The 14,370-nt window shown below is 65.0% G+C and overlaps 3 protein-coding genes across 6 annotated transcripts; all 3 read left to right on the top strand.

The window, feature by feature from the left end:
- The first annotated feature begins 742 nt into the window (after positions 1-742).
- Positions 743-9,283, top strand: AMPD2 (adenosine monophosphate deaminase 2). Of its 4 annotated transcripts, none has more exons than XM_065038894.1 (18): positions 743-1,073; positions 2,828-2,958; positions 3,328-3,458; positions 3,766-3,834; positions 4,409-4,520; positions 4,618-4,804; positions 5,012-5,153; positions 5,278-5,367; positions 5,619-5,748; positions 5,836-6,030; positions 6,216-6,347; positions 6,449-6,612; positions 6,733-6,859; positions 6,972-7,135; positions 7,208-7,328; positions 7,403-7,576; positions 7,773-7,883; positions 8,374-9,283. In XM_065038894.1, exons 2-18 carry the CDS (start codon positions 2,929-2,931, stop codon positions 8,587-8,589), a joined length of 2,295 nt encoding a protein of 764 aa, XP_064894966.1. In that variant the 5' UTR covers positions 743-1,073; positions 2,828-2,928; the 3' UTR covers positions 8,590-9,283. The 4 variants fall into 4 exon arrangements, with proteins under 4 accessions (XP_064894966.1, XP_064894965.1, XP_064894964.1 ...); XM_065038893.1 differs by lacking the exon at positions 743-1,073 and adding an exon at positions 1,628-2,238 and having other exon boundaries at positions 2,805-2,958; XM_065038891.1 differs by lacking the exon at positions 743-1,073 and adding an exon at positions 1,629-2,238.
- A 136-nt stretch (positions 9,284-9,419) lies between these two features.
- LOC135576051 (glutathione S-transferase 2-like) lies at positions 9,420-11,613 on the top strand. Its single transcript, XM_065038885.1, has 8 exons — positions 9,420-9,548; positions 9,631-9,706; positions 10,335-10,399; positions 10,478-10,559; positions 10,645-10,745; positions 10,958-11,053; positions 11,128-11,238; positions 11,445-11,613. Exons 1-8 carry the CDS (start codon positions 9,513-9,515, stop codon positions 11,538-11,540), a joined length of 663 nt encoding a protein of 220 aa, XP_064894957.1. The 5' UTR covers positions 9,420-9,512; the 3' UTR covers positions 11,541-11,613.
- Positions 11,614-12,075: 462 nt separating this feature from the next.
- Positions 12,076-13,997, top strand: LOC102096564 (glutathione S-transferase Mu 3-like). The gene is made up of 8 exons (XM_065038886.1): positions 12,076-12,168; positions 12,555-12,630; positions 12,730-12,794; positions 12,880-12,961; positions 13,209-13,309; positions 13,429-13,524; positions 13,603-13,713; positions 13,795-13,997. Exons 1-8 carry the CDS (start codon positions 12,136-12,138, stop codon positions 13,888-13,890), a joined length of 660 nt encoding a protein of 219 aa, XP_064894958.1. The 5' UTR covers positions 12,076-12,135; the 3' UTR covers positions 13,891-13,997.
- The last annotated feature ends 373 nt before the right edge of the window (positions 13,998-14,370 follow it).

Genomic DNA, 14,370 nt, shown 5'->3' with positions numbered 1-14,370 from the left:
ATGGGCTCAGCCCCCTGCTCATGTTTGTCTGTCCCCCCCGGGAGTGCGGGGACCCCGGGTGCTGCGGGGGGGTGACAGGGGATGGTGGCACTGGGGGGATTCCTCCTGTGGGGGAAAGGGAGCTAATTACCCCGGGTGGGTGACGAGCCCCCCTAATCCTGCGCTGCTGGGCGCCGCCCCGCGCCCTCCCGCTGCGTAAGCTCTTTAATGGGATCGGGTGCTCAGCCTTCCTCCCCCTCTCCTCCTCCTCCTGCCCCGCCGGGGCTCAGCACCCCCTCCCCACCCCAGCTCACCAGGACCACAGGGTCCCCCACACCCCGGGTGTCCCCACCGTGTCCTGCCAGGGCTCATTTTGGGTGCAGTGGTGGCACGGTGTGGGGGGACACCCCAGCAGCCCCAGGTTGGGGTGTTGGGTTCCCCCAAAGGTGCTGTGGGTCCCCGGGATTTGGTTTTAGGGTCCCTTAAACCCTGTACCCCACAGGGTCACTGGGGGCTTTGTGTCCCCTTACTGGTTTCCCTGTGTCCCACCTGGTGTGTGTCACCCCCCAGGCTCCCCCCGCCATCCCTGCCAGGCTTGGTGGCTTGGGGACAGTCTGTCCCTGCTGTCCCTGCGGACACAAAGCCCCTTCTGAGCCTCTAATGAACTTGGCGCTAATGAAGGGGGTCCAATTAAAATACCAACCCCCCCACTCGGTGTCACGGGGAGGGGACAGGACGGTGCTGGGAAGGGACAGGACGGTGCTGGGAGGGGACGTGGCTTCTGCTCACAGCCCAGAGCTCGGGCTGCAGGTCCCCGCTGTCCCCCCCTCCCCAATGGCTGTTGTGTCCCCCCCAGCCTGGCACAGAGGTGGCCCTGACGGGCGGTGTCACCTCGCTGTCCCCTTTCCCGCTCCGTGGGACAGCGGGATGGGGACACGGGGCCCTGGCGGGTGCCATTCCCAGCGCTACGACAGCGGCTAAAAATACCCCCCCGGCTCCGGTGCCGGATCAGGGGACTCGGCCGGACACTCGGTGGGGGGACACAGCCCGACCCCCACCCAAACGACCCCTGTCACCGCGAGCAGCCGGCGCAGGTAGGGACATGTGGGGGCTGGGGGGGACACACAAGGATGTCGCACCCGCAGACCCCCCGCAGTGGGGAACAGCTGGCTCTGGCTTCTGCGATCGGGGGGGGTCTCCTGTATGGTGGTGACTCAGCGTTGCTGGGGGTAGGAAGGGGTTTTGGGGGGCTGGGGGGGTCGGGCCCTGTGCTGTCCCTCTGTGGGGACACCCCATTGCGGGGGGCAGTCGGTCCCCCCTTGCAGGGTCTAGTGGGGGAGGGCTGGAGGGAGGGGTGAGCCCTCTTTTTTGGGGTGCAGTACCCCATTTGCAGGCTGGATGCTCATCTCGGCGATGCCCCATTTTGGGGGTACTCAGTCTTTTTGGGGGGGTACGGAGCTGCCGCTGGGGGGGCTGCTGTCCCCCACCTCTGATGGGGATGATGCTCATCCCGATGGGGGGGTGTGGTACCCTGCCTGGGGGGGGGCAATGCCTGTCCTTGGTGGGGGCACACTGCCCATCTTTGGGGGGGGCGGCACCCTGTATTTGGGGGGGACAATACATGTCTTGAGGGGGAGGCACGGTGCTCATCTTTGGGAGGGGGTGATACCCTCTTCTTGGAGGTGCCGCTGCCATTTGGGGGGGTGCAATACCACCTCTCGAGGGTATGATAACCCCTCTTGGCGGGGGTGATACCCTGTCTCCTGGGGGGGGCACACGGCTGCCCCCGGCGCTCCCGGCAGCCGCGTTGGGGCGAACCCCCCGCCCAGCGCCGCCGCGGGGCTGGTTGCTCCGACAACCTTCCTCCTCCTCCTCCTCCTCCTCCTCCTCGGCCACATCCTCCTCCCGCCCCATCCTCTTCCTCGGCCCGGCGGCTTCCGGCCGGGCCCCGCCGGGGACTTTGCTCCAGCGATCGTCAACCCGGGGAGGGAGCGGCCGCCATCGCCCGGCCCCGCCGCCCCGCTGCCGTAAGAGTCCCCCCCGGGACCCCCCCGCCGCCATCACCGCCGGTTCCATCACCGCCGGTTCCATCACCCCCCCGCCGCCATCCCCCCCGGTTCCATCACCCCCCCGCCACCGCCACCACCATCGCCGCCCCCGCCGCCACCGCTGTCCCCGGAGCCGCCATGGCCTCGGCGCCCCCCCCGGACAAGTGTCCCTTCAAGAAGCGGGGCAGCCTGCAGGCCCCCAGCCCCGCAGGTGAGCCCCCCCCCCCAAAAAATAACCCAAAACACAGCACCCCACGGCTGGGGTGGAGCCCCCCCCGCCCCGCAGGGTCACGCCAGACCCGGGGGGTGATGCAGTGTGGGGGGTTGGTGTGCGTATGTATTTTGGGGGGCGGGGGAAGGTGTTTGGGGGTGCTTTGGGGTGCTGCGCCCATCCCCGTGGTGTCTGGGCTGCTCTGGGAGCTGGTGGGTGCCGGGGTGTCCCGTGTGTGCCCCCCCAGCGCGGGGCGGGGGGGCTCTGCGGCAGAGCCTGGCGCAGCGGGGGGGCGCTGGGGGGTGCTGGTGTTGGGGTGTCACCTCAGCTGGCACCGTGGTTCTGCGGCAGCGGGTGCTTCGGGGGGGTCTGGTGACACCGGGAGGTTGTGACACACGGTGGGTGAGGTGGCACCTGGCTGGCGCTGCTGCTGGTGCAGGGCTGCTTTGGCAATGGGGGGGCACAGGACACCCCAGGTGTCACCATGCACTGGCCATGCCCTGGGTGACACAGGTGCCATCCCTGATTAACCCCTTCCTGCCCGGGCGGGGGGTCTGGCCCCCCAGCTGAGGCTGTCGCGGTGTTGCAGAGCTGCGGGGGGGGCTGGGGTCCCGGCCCCTGCAGTCGGCGCGTTCCCTGCCCGGGCCCCCCCACTGCCTGAAGCATTTCCCCGTGGACCTGCGCACCTCCATGGACGGCAAGTACAAGGAGATCGCCGAGGTGGGTCCCGTGCGTGGGGTCTGCGGGGGGGTCTCACCTCCATCCTTCCCCCTCCCAGCCTCTCACACCCACCACCCCAAACCCTCCTTCCCCCCCGCCCTCCCAGCTCAGCTGGGGACATGGCACAGAACACCCTGGGTGTCACCGTGCGCCAAGCCCTGGGTGACACCGCTGCCATCCCTGCTCTTACTGGTGGCCCCGGTTTAACCAGCAGAGCTTGATTTCTATCCCCCCTCATCCAGGTCCATGGTGGGGTCGGGCAGTGAGGGCGGTGGGTGCCGGGGGAGACCCAGAGCTACCTCCATGGTGGGGAAACTGAGGCGGGGGGCTGAGACCGGCCACAGCTCGTGACGGGGCTGCCCCGGGCAGGAGCTGTTCTGCCGCTCGCTGGCCGAGAGCGAGATGCGCACGGCGCCGTACGAGTTCCCCGAGGAGAGCCCCATCGAGCAGCTGGAGGAGCGGCGCCAGCGCCTCGAGCGCCAGATCAGCCAGGACGTCAAGTAAGCCCGGGTGTGGGGGGGGTCGTGTGTGTCCCCCCGCCACCGTGGGACAGGGTCCCCGTGTGGGGACAGGCCACCCTGCCCGCTCCGGGTGCCCCGGGGGGGCTGTCGGTCCTTTGTGCCAGCTCTGTGTCCTCTGGCTGTTGCGCTTGGTGTTTGTCGCCCATTTTAATTTGATTTTTTTTTTCTGGTTTCTGTGTGGTTTTTGTTGTTTCCGGCATTAACGGGGTGTTTTCTCTCCCCGGTCCCTTTCTCCCCCCATCCCGCTGTCCCCCCCCTCGCCCCGCCGCCGCCTGCTTGTCCCCAGACTCGAGCCCGACATTTTGCTCAGAGCCAAACAGGACTTCTTGAAAATTGACAGTGCCACGGACTTACAGTGAGTGTCCGGCTCGGTGCCACCAGCCGGGGACACGGGGGGGTATCAGGGACACCCCCAGCCCCACTATGACCCCGCCTCCCCCCACCGCTCCCCCAAAAACATCCCAAAGGTCCCAACCCGGCTGCTCTTGTTGGCACTGAAGGGTCAATGCACTCAGGGCGGGTTTGGGGGGGATTGGGGTGAGCTGGGGGGGTCCCAGCCCCGCTGGTGGCTGGGGGTCCCATCCTGGCCCTGTCACCCCTCTGTCCGGGGGGTCCGATGCTGCGTGTCCTCCCTCCTGTCTCCGCTTGGGAGTTGTCTCTGTCACGAGTTATTTTGTTCTCTGTCCTCCCCCCCGCCAACGTTTCGTTGTGCCCATGTGGGGCTGGGGGATGTGTCTGGGGGGGGACACAATGCCACCGCCAATGGGGACATGGGTGGCACCCAGCTGCTCAAACCTGGTGGTGGCATCTCTGGGGACACTGTCACCCTCCTGCCACCCCGGGGCTGGGTGCTGCTGCTGCTCCCGGGGGGACACGGGGATGGGGACAGACCGTGTCACCATCTCAGCAGCCACCGTCTGTACCCACAGGCTCTTCAAGGAGCAGAACGAGGACCTGGTGGACCATGTCCCCAAGGAGCGGGAGGCGCTGCTGGAGCGGGAGTTCCAGCGAGTCACCATCTCCGGGGAGGAGAAATGTGGGGTGAGCCCCCCCAAAGAACCCCCCGGGACCCCATGTGGGTCTTCAGGGTGTCACCCCACACCTTGGCCTTGGTTTATTTTGGTGTCCCCCTCCCCAGGTGCCTTTCACGGACCTTCTGGACGCGGCCAAGAGCGTGGTGAAGGCCTTGTTCCTGCGGGAGAAGTACATGGGCCTGTCCCTGCAGAGCTTCTGCAAAACCACCGCCCGGTTCCTGCAGGAGCTCTCGGAGAAGCCCCTGGGGACCCGCGGCTACGAGGAGGTGCCCGAGACCCCCGTGGCTGCCGGTGAGTGGGACCTCATTGGAACAGGCTGCCCAGGGCAGTGCTGGAGTCGCCATCCCTGGAGGGCTGGACAGACGGACATGAGGTTCTCAGGAGGTGGGGCAGTGCCAGGGGTGGGGAATGGGTGGACTTGATGATGTTGAGGGTCTTTTCCAACCAAAATGATTCTATGACTCTACACATGTCTCCTTGGCTGTCTCCCCGCTGCAGATGCGCCTGTGCACCCCCCGTTTGCGGAGCAGCACCCCTACGAGACGTGGGACCCCCAGACCATGCCGGCTGATCTGGGCTTTGGGCTGAAGATGGTGGACGGCGTGGTGCACGTCTACACCAAGCAGGACCCCACCGACAAGTGAGTCTCGAGGCGTGGGGGCAGCCGCTCGTGGGGGTGATGAGTTTGCTGCGTGGCGGGGGGGTCAAGGGGAGCCTGCTGGACCCTGTCCCCGTGTGTGACCTGCCTCTGTCCCCTCCACCAGGAGCACGGAGCTGGACCTGCCGTACCCCGACCTGCAGGAGTTCATCGCCGACATGAATTTCCTTATGGCTTTGATCATCAACGGGCCCATGTAAGGAGAAGAGTCCCACTGTGGGGGTGTCCTGGGGGGGACAGGACCTTGGGGACAGCCCAGAAGACATGGTGGTGGCTATGACACATGGTACGGGTACAGCTCCCATGTCCGTGTGTCCATCCTTGCACAGGGAGGAGGGTCCAAGAGTCCAGAGCTGTGTCCCCTCATCCTCGTGGGCATGAGCCTTATGGGGCTGGATGTTCTCCCTCCTGTCCCCAAAAGTGACCCCCCCTCCCCGCTTCGGGCAGCAAATCCTTCTGCTACCGCCGGCTGCAGTACCTGAGCTCCAAGTTCCAGATGCACGTGCTGCTCAACGAGATGAAGGAGCTGGCGGCTCAGAAGAAGGTTCCCCACCGCGACTTCTACAACATCCGCAAGGTACACCCGGCTTGTGGTGGGGGGTCCCGGCTTGACCGGGGGGCACTCAGAGGTTCTGGGGGCTGAGCGTTGCCTCCGGCTGTGCAGGTGGACACCCACATCCACGCCTCGTCCTGCATGAACCAGAAGCATCTCCTGCGCTTCATCAAGCGGGCGATGAAGAAGCACCTGGATGAAATCGTCCACGTGGAGAAGGGGAAGGAGCAGACGCTCAAGGAGGTCTTTGAGACCATGAACCTCACCGCCTACGACCTGAGTGTGGACACGCTGGATGTGCACGCGGTACGGGGGCAGCCCTGAGTCCTGGGGATGAGCAGGACCTGCAGCTTATCTCTGGGTGGGGTGGGGGATCTCCTCCAGGGGTTGTCCCAGGGTGGGATGGGGAGTGCTGGGGGCTCTGGATAAGGATGTTGTGGTGGCTCTGGGGTGACGAGGGGTCTCGGCTCACATCTGCGTCCCCCCGCCAGGACCGCAACACCTTCCACCGCTTCGACAAGTTCAACGCCAAGTACAACCCCATCGGCGAGTCCATCCTGCGGGAGATCTTCATCAAGACAGACAACCGCATCTCGGGGAAGTACTTTGCCCACATCATCAAGGTGACCCTCCACATCTCCCTCCCTCTGATGCCCATCATGGTAATGCCACCCACGTCCCCTTTCCTGCTGGCCAAGGGGTGACACTTGCCCCTCGTCGGCAGGAGGTGATGTCCGACCTGGAGGAGAGCAAGTACCAGAACGCCGAGCTGCGGCTCTCCATCTACGGCCGCTCCCGGGACGAGTGGGACAAGCTGGCCCGTTGGGCCGTCAACCACCGCGTCCACTCCAACAACGTCCGCTGGCTCGTGCAGGTTCCCCGGCTCTTGTGAGTGACGAGGGGGGCAGATCCCCTCAACCGCAGCCGTGTCCTGAGTGGGGACACCAAGGACACCCCACTGCTGGCTGGGGTGGGGTGGGAGCTCTGAGCGGGGTCTGTCCCCTGCAGTGATGTCTACCGGACGAAGAAGCAGTTGGCCAACTTCCAGGAGATGCTGGAGAACATCTTCCTGCCCCTCTTTGAGGCCACTGTCCACCCTGCCCAGCACCCGGAGCTGCACCTCTTCCTGGAGCACGTGAGCACCGTGGGCTGGCACAAGGGACACTGGTGACACCCACAGTCGCCAGTTTGGCCCCAGATCTCCTGCCGGGGGTGACTGTCCCACCCTGGGGTTGTTTCTGCTGCAGGTAGACGGCTTTGACAGTGTGGATGATGAATCCAAACCAGAACATCACATCTTCAACCTGGACAGCCCCTTGCCGGGCAACTGGGTGGAGGAGGACAACCCGCCCTACTCCTACTACCTGTACTACATGTACGCCAACATGACGGTGCTCAACCACCTCCGGCGGTAAGGACACCCCCGGGGACCTCCAGGTGGCCTGGCGGGGGTCAGATGGTGACGGTCACCCCCCTGTTGCAGGAAGAGAGGCTTCCACACCTTTGTCCTGCGCCCGCACTGCGGTGAGGCCGGTCCCATCCACCACCTCGTCTCGGGCTTCATGGTCTCGGAGAACATCTCCCACGGCTTGCTGCTCCGCAAGGTGAGCGGGGCCGGAGGGTGTCTGGGGGGTGTGTGTGTGTTTGGGACCCCCCCTCACCCTGCTGTCCCCCCCAGGCTCCGGTCCTGCAGTATCTCTACTACCTGGCGCAGATCGGCATCGCCATGTCCCCCCTGAGCAACAACAGCCTCTTCCTCAGCTACCACCGCAACCCCCTGCCCGAGTACCTCTCGCGGGGGCTCATGGTCTCCCTCTCCACCGATGACCCCCTCCAGTTCCACTTCACCAAGGTGAGCAGGTGTTTGGGGGTCACAGGCTGCTGTCCCCCCCAAAAAAACAGCTATGGGGTGGTCACCAGCCAAGCCACAGTGATGGGACTGGGTTGGTGGTGACCAGGTGTGCTCTGGAGGATGTGGATGGTCCAGAGAGGGTGGGAGAAGCTGGGGACCCCCATGGGGGGGTGCTGATGCTGCGTGTCCCCCCCAGGAGCCGCTGATGGAGGAGTACAGCATCGCCACCCAGGTCTGGAAGCTCAGCTCCTGCGACATGTGCGAGCTGGCCCGCAACAGCGTCCTCATGAGCGGCTTCTCCCACAAGGTAACGGGGCCCCAGTTCCCACTGGGACCCCCCGCACCCCACGGTTGGGTACTGGCAGCACCCAAGGGTGCAGGGCAGCTGTGGGACCTTCTCCTTGGTCTTGGCTTGTGTCAGCACTGTTTTGGCGGCAGGGCAGTGACCGACCCTGTGCTGGGCACTGCGGAGGCCAAACCTCGAATCCTGGGCTCAGTTTTGGGCACTTCACGACAAGAAAGATCTTGAGGTGCTGGAGCGAGTTAGAGAAGGGAACGGAGCTGGGAAAGGAGGAGAAGGAGGTTGAGGTTGGGTATTGGGGAAGATTTCTGCCCAGAAAGGGCTGTGGGGCATTGGAACAGGCTGCCCAGGGCAGTGCTGGAGTCACCATCCCTGGGATGATGGTGATGGAGATGAGGTGCTCAGGACATGGGGCAGTGCCAGGGGTGGGGGAACGGGTGGACTTGATGATCTTGGGGGTCTTTTGCAACCACAATGATTCTCTGGTTCTCCCCAGGTGAAGAGCTACTGGCTGGGCCCCCACTACCTGAAGGAGGGTCCCGAGGGCAATGACATCCGTCGCACCAACGTCCCCGACATCCGCGTCAGCTACCGCTTCGAGACGCTGTGCCAGGAGCTGACGCTGATCACGCAGGCGGTGCAGAGCGCCGAGCTGGAGACCATCCAGGAGGAGGACGCGCTCACCATCACCGCCCCCCTGCCTGCCCACTGACCCCCGGGCTCCTGTCCCCAGCGCCCCCGCTGTCACCACCCGCATCCCTCCAGGGCTTCGCTGCCGTCCTCCTCCTGCTACCTCCCGCCCTGGGAAGGGGACAGGGGACGGTCCCCGCTGCTGTCCCCAGTGCCACCGTGGGGGCTGGGGTTTGCTGGGTTCTCTCCGTTTCTTGGTGTTTTCTTTTGTTTCGTTGGTTTGTTTTGTGTTTTTTAAACCGGTATCTCCTCACTTGGTTGGTCCCCTCTGGGCTTGGTGGCGCTGGGACGAGGTTAGAGGAGGTGACATGGGTACAATGGGGGGGTCCTGGCTTCACCCCCCAGGCTCAGGATGTGGTGACAGGTTGGGGGACATCGGTACTGGGCGTTGGGATGTTGTGGGGGGACATTGCGGGGGAACGTGGGTGACATGGGGACAAGCCAAGTGGCACCATCCTCCTCATCTCCATGGCGGGAGGGCAAAGGGGCCGTGGTGACTTGTGTCCCCATCCCCCACACTCCCAGGAGCTGTTTGTGGCCCGGATCGGGCCCCTTCCTGGTGGGACATCACCCTGTCCCCGTGTCCCCACCACCCCGCTCCTGCCCCCCCCCCAGCCTGGAGCGTGACTGACGCTTCTGGGAAAACGTGATGGCGACTACAAAACCCAAAAAACTTAAAAAAGAAGCATGAAAAATAAAGTATTTAAGTACTTAAATTGAAGTGTGTGTTGGGGGGGGTCGCAGCCCCAGGGGGAAACTGAGGCAGCAAGAGGGTGGTTCCCACGTATGGCTTGGATTTGGGAACGGGGTGTGTCACTTGCGCCCGCCACGGGACGGGAGGGGACCGGGGTGGGGGACAGGGGGGAGGGGACAGGGGCGGGGACAGGGAGGGTGCTGGGGGTGGCCCCGTTCGCTTCCGCGTCCAGAGCCGGAGCTGGTGGCGCGATGGTGGTCACGCTGGGGTACTGGGACGTCCGTGGGGTGAGTGTGGGGGGGGGCAGCACCCCGCTGGGGGGGGTCCCACATTGGGGGGTGCTGAAGGGGGGTTGCTATGTCCCCCCAGCTGGCCAATCCCATCCGCCTGCTGCTGGAGTACACGGGGACCCCCTACGAGGAGCGGAAGTACCGGCCGGGACCAGGTGAGAGGGGCGAGCGGGGTGTCCCCCCGGGGTGTCCCTGTCCCCAGGGGCGGCCCCGTGTCCGCCGCCCCATTTGTGCTGAGTCACGGGAGGTGAACCCCCCTATTTTGCAAGGGAAAGAGCAGCCGTCAGGTGGCTTGTAGGGCTGTGGGGCTGGGAGGGTTAATGGGGGGTGGGAGGATTGTGTGTAATAGCAGGTTTTGGGGGTGCTGAGTCTGGGGGGGGGGTTATGGGTAAGGTTGGGGGTACCAGGCTTGTAGGGGTGTAAGGGTTGGGAGGTAGCGGGGTTATGGGGGTACAGGGGTTGTTGGTGGTTGTGGGGGTCACAGTGTTATTGGGGTGCAAGGCTTGTGGTTGGTGCCAGGGCCAAGGGGGTGCCAGGTTTATAGGGGTGCAAAGGTGGGGGGTACCAGGATTAACGGTGTGCCTCCTCCCCCCCGCGGACCTTGTCCCCCGCTCAAAGTCCTTTACCTGTCCGCAGTGTAACGGGGGGGTTAGGGGGGTTAGGCTGACATGTGGCTGCTCCCGGGGTACAGTGGGAACCCCCCCATTGCTCACACCCCCCCACCATGAATGAGCCAAAACGGGGATCTGGGGGTGCCCCCCCTAATTTCTCCCCCCTCCCCAGCCCCTGACTTTGACCGGACCGAGTGGACCAACGAGAAGGAGAAACTGGGCCTCGATTTCCCCAACGTATGTGATGGGGGGGGAATAGAGGGAGGAGGGCATGTGGGGGCACAGGGCTGACCCCCCCATGACACCCCCCTCCAGCTGCCCTATCTCATCGATGGGAACACCAAGCTGACGCAGAGCAACGCCATCCTGCGCTACATCGCCCGCAAGCACAAGATGTGTGAGTGCTGGGGGGACACGGGGGGGGCACAGCGCCGAGGGGGTGTCCCCGGGGGGGGGCTGATGTCCCTGTTGTCCCCCCGCAGGCGGTGAGACCGAGGAGGAGTGGCAGCAGGTGGACCTGCTGGAGAACCAGATCACGGATTTACGGATGTCCTTCATACTGCTCTGCTACAGCCCCGACTTCGTGAGTACCCCCGGGTGGGGCACATGGGGGCCGAGCCCCCCCACCCCAAGGATGGTGACCCCAACCCTGCTGGGGACATGAGGACAAGGGGGGTGAAGCCACAACCAGCACGGGGTGTGCGCTGGGGTGCCCCCCTTGCCTGGGTGGTGCCCCTGGGGTGCTGGGTTATTTTGTTGGGGGGAGCAGCCCCCAACCCAGCTGTGCCCCCCCAGGAGAAGCTGAAGCCGGGCTACCTGGAGCAGCTGCCGGCGAAGCTGCAGAAGCTGTCGCAGTACCTGGGCTCCCGGCAATGGTTTGTCAGGGACAAGGTAGGTTGGGGGTGCTGGGGGTTTTTGGGGGGTATCCCGGTGGGGACTGACCCCCCGTGTTGTGTCCCCCCCAGATCACCTTTGTGGATTTTCTGGCGTACGATGTGCTGGACCAGCAGCGCATGTTTGCCCCCGACTGTCCTGAGCTGCAGGGGAACCTGGGCCAGTTCCTGCAGCGCTTCGAGGTGACTGGGGACATGTTGGGGACACCCTGTTGTCACCCACCCCGTCCCCGACACCCCAGTGTCCCTGTCCTGGCCATCCCTGTGTCCCCATCCTTGAATCCCCAGTGTCTCCATCCCCAAGACCCCTGTGTCCCCATCCCTATCCCCAGCACCCCAATGTCTCTGTCCCCATCCCTGACACCCCGGTGTCCCTGTTCCCCCCACAGGCGCTGGAGAAGGTCTCCGCCTACATGCGCTCGGGGCGCTTCATCAGAACCCCCATTTACTGGCCCACGGCGCGTTGGGGCAACACCAAGGAGTAAATGGGGGTGCCCCCCCGTTTCGCCCCCAGCCTCTCGCCTGCAGAATAAACCTGGGGGCTGCCCCTTGTCTGGCTGTTGTGTGGAGTGAATTGAGCTACCGTGGGATGCAGGGGAGGGTGGGGGCCATGGGGATCCCTCATTTTGGGGGAGTACCTCTTGGAAAGGTAAGGGGTGTGGGGGGGTATTGGACCCTCCTGCACCCCAGAAGGGGGAAAGCCATTCCCCCCACGCCCCCCCCAAAGAAACGGCATCCATCACCGCCCCATGTAGACTGGGGGGTCCAAGGGGGGGCCCAGGATAGTGAGACTCCGGGAGGGCAGAAAGGGTGTCCCCCATGGAGCTGGGGGGGGGGGTGGTGGTCACAGAAACACTGGGGGCACCCAGTGGGTTGTGGGGTCCTCCCGTGCATCTGGGGGGCTGCAGAGCCCCCAGAATAAGGGGAACCCCCATACGCACTGTGGGGTCCAAACGATGCCCCCCCAGACCCGTGTCTCTTTAAGACTTCCCTAAGCCCCGCCCCTGGGAAAGGGCGGGTCCGCCGCCGGCGCGGGATGTCACGTGAAGGGGGGCGTGGCGCAGATCGGCTCTCGCGGCCATGGCGGTTTTGGGCTATTGGGACATTCGCGGCGTGAGTTGGGGGGGCTGTACCGCCCCCCGCCCCCCTCCCTGGGGATCCTCTGCTGGGGGGCAGCGGCCTGACCCCCACAGAGCCCCCGCCCCCCTTCCTGGGCATCCCGCTCGTCTTGTGGGGGTCCCGTGGGGTTTTCCCGGCTCTGGGCGGGGGAGTCCCCCTGCACGTGGAGGGAGGGTCGTGGGGATCTCCGTGGTCTTGGGGGGGGATGTGGGGGTCCCCCGTGCATGTGGAGGGGCCCGTGGGGTTCCCCTGGCTCTTGGGGGAGAGCTGGGTTGTAGGGTCCGCCGTGCCTGCGCGGGGGCGTGGCTGGGGACATTGCGGGGCATGGTGGGAGGGTGCGTGTATTTTGGGGGGGGTCTCACCGGCCCCTGCCGCCCCAGCTCGCCCACGCCATCCGCCTGCTCCTGGAGTACACAGAGACACCCTACGAGGACAAGCTCTACAGCTGCGGGGAAGGTGAGAGGGGGCAGGGGGGCCCCCGTGTCATCCTTGAGCTTTCCGGCTTTTGGGGGTGCACACGGCGTCGCGCAACGCTCCCCCCTCTTCTCCTTCCAGCTCCCGACTACGACAAGAGCCAATGGATCAACGAGAAGGAGAAGCTGGGGCTGGACTTCCCCAACGTAGGTGGTCTCCAGGCTGGGGGGGTGTGGGGGTGCCCCGGTGTCCCCATACCCCAGTGTCCCCACGCCTTGATGTCCCCTCCAGCTCCCCTATTTCATCGATGGGAACACCAAGCTGACGCAGAGCAACGCCATCCTGCGCTACATCGCCCGCAAGCACAAGATGTGTGAGAACTGCGGAAGCTTGGCCTGGGGCTTGGGCTGGGCTTGGCTTGGCCTTGGAGTAGGGTTGGGTGGAGCTTAGATTTGGGGTTGGTTTCCGCTTGGATTTGGGATGGGCTTGGAGTTACTTGGCCTTGGATTGGGAGCAGAGTTGGAGTAGGGTTGCAGTCAGGGTTAGGCTGGGTCTGGCTTAGGCCTGGTCGGGGTTAGGCGGTGTTTTGGGGTGCCCCCCAGCAGCGCTGTCCCCCGCAGGCGGTGAGACGGAGGAGGAGCTGCTGCGTGTGGACATGCTGGAGAACCAGATCATGGATTTCCGCATGAGCCTGGTGATGGTCTGCTACAACCCCGACTTTGTGAGTGTCCCCGTGCCACGGGGCCCCCCTGCCACGTCGGGGACCCCTGTGGGGACAGTGCTGTCCCCAGGGGTGAGGGGACCAGCGTGCCCACCCCAGTCTTCCCGTCTCTCCTGCAGGAGAAGCTCAAGCCGGGTTACCTGGAGCAGCTCCCAGGGAAGCTGAAGCTTTTCTCCAACTTCTTGGGGGACAGAAAGTGGTTTGCGGGGGAGAAGGTACAAGTGGGACCTGGTGAGGGGCTTGGGGGGGCAGGGAGGGGGTTTGTCCTCACCGTGTCCCCCCCGTGTCCCCAGCTCACCTTCGTGGACTTCCTCATGTTCGACGTGCTGGAGCAGAACCGCATCTTCGAGCCCAAGTGCCTGGAGCCCTTCAAGAACCTCAAGGACTTCATGGAGCGCTTTGGGGTGAGCTGGACCCCTCCATCCTGGTCCCTGGGCGGGGGGACAGGGTGGGACAGGTCCCTGACACCCCCTTTGCCCCCCCAGGCCCTGGAGAAGGTGGCCGCATACATGAAGTCCAGCCGGTTCCAGAAGATGCCCATCAACAACAAGATGGCCAAGTGGGGCAACAAGAAGGAGTAGGGGGGGCGGACTGACCTGGCCCCCCTGCACCCTCCATCACGGGGTGGGGGGGCACCACCCACATGCAGCCCCTAATACAATAAAGTACTTTAGATGTGGCACCCTGACCCCCCTCCCGAGTGCTGTGTGCTCCCTGGACCCCCCTGGCTTGGCCAGGTTTGGGGGAACACAAGCTCAGGGCTGCAGTGTCCCCAGGGCGCCCCCTCGCTCCCCTGGGCCCCCTCCCTTCTCGTTAGCACATTCCTGCTCAGTAACGAGGCAGCGCTGGCAAAGGTGGGGGGGGGGCTTGGTGCCCGTCCTGCGGCACAGAGCTGGGTGGGCTGGGGACAGCCCTGTCCCCTGGGCCCCCCTTGCTGCCACCACCCCCCCCAGGACACAAGGGGCTGCCCAGGATGCGGACTCAGAGGTGTCCCCTGGGCGCTGCTGGGGGGCACGCTGTGTCCCTCTCCCTGCTCTGTTCCCTGTCCCCCTCCCTGCCCC

Source organism: Columba livia, chromosome 22 (genome assembly GCF_036013475.1).
Source record: "Columba livia isolate bColLiv1 breed racing homer chromosome 22, bColLiv1.pat.W.v2, whole genome shotgun sequence".
NCBI classification, from domain to species: domain Eukaryota; kingdom Metazoa; phylum Chordata; class Aves; order Columbiformes; family Columbidae; genus Columba; species Columba livia.
The sequence above is the reverse complement of the archived record's forward strand: the minus strand, read 5'-3'. Positions and strand labels throughout refer to the sequence as shown.

Coding starts and splice junctions, on each gene's coding strand:
- LOC102096564 (XM_065038886.1), top strand. CDS start 12,136: ATGGCGGTTTTGGGCTATTGGGACATTCGCGGC. Junction 12,631..12,729: donor GCTCTACAGCTGCGGGGAAG/GTGAGAGGGGGC, acceptor TTCTCCTTCCAG/CTCCCGACTACGACAAGAGC. Junction 12,962..13,208: donor CGCCCGCAAGCACAAGATGT/GTGAGAACTGCG, acceptor TGTCCCCCGCAG/GCGGTGAGACGGAGGAGGAG.
- AMPD2 (XM_065038891.1), top strand. CDS start 2,166: ATGGCCTCGGCGCCCCCCCCGGACAAGTGTCCCTTCAAGAAGCGGGGC. Junction 3,835..4,408: donor GACAGTGCCACGGACTTACA/GTGAGTGTCCGG, acceptor CTGTACCCACAG/GCTCTTCAAGGAGCAGAACG. Junction 5,749..5,835: donor ACTTCTACAACATCCGCAAG/GTACACCCGGCT, acceptor CCGGCTGTGCAG/GTGGACACCCACATCCACGC.
- LOC135576051 (XM_065038885.1), top strand. CDS start 9,513: ATGGTGGTCACGCTGGGGTACTGGGACGTCCGTGGG. Junction 10,560..10,644: donor CGCCCGCAAGCACAAGATGT/GTGAGTGCTGGG, acceptor GTCCCCCCGCAG/GCGGTGAGACCGAGGAGGAG. Junction 11,054..11,127: donor AATGGTTTGTCAGGGACAAG/GTAGGTTGGGGG, acceptor TGTCCCCCCCAG/ATCACCTTTGTGGATTTTCT.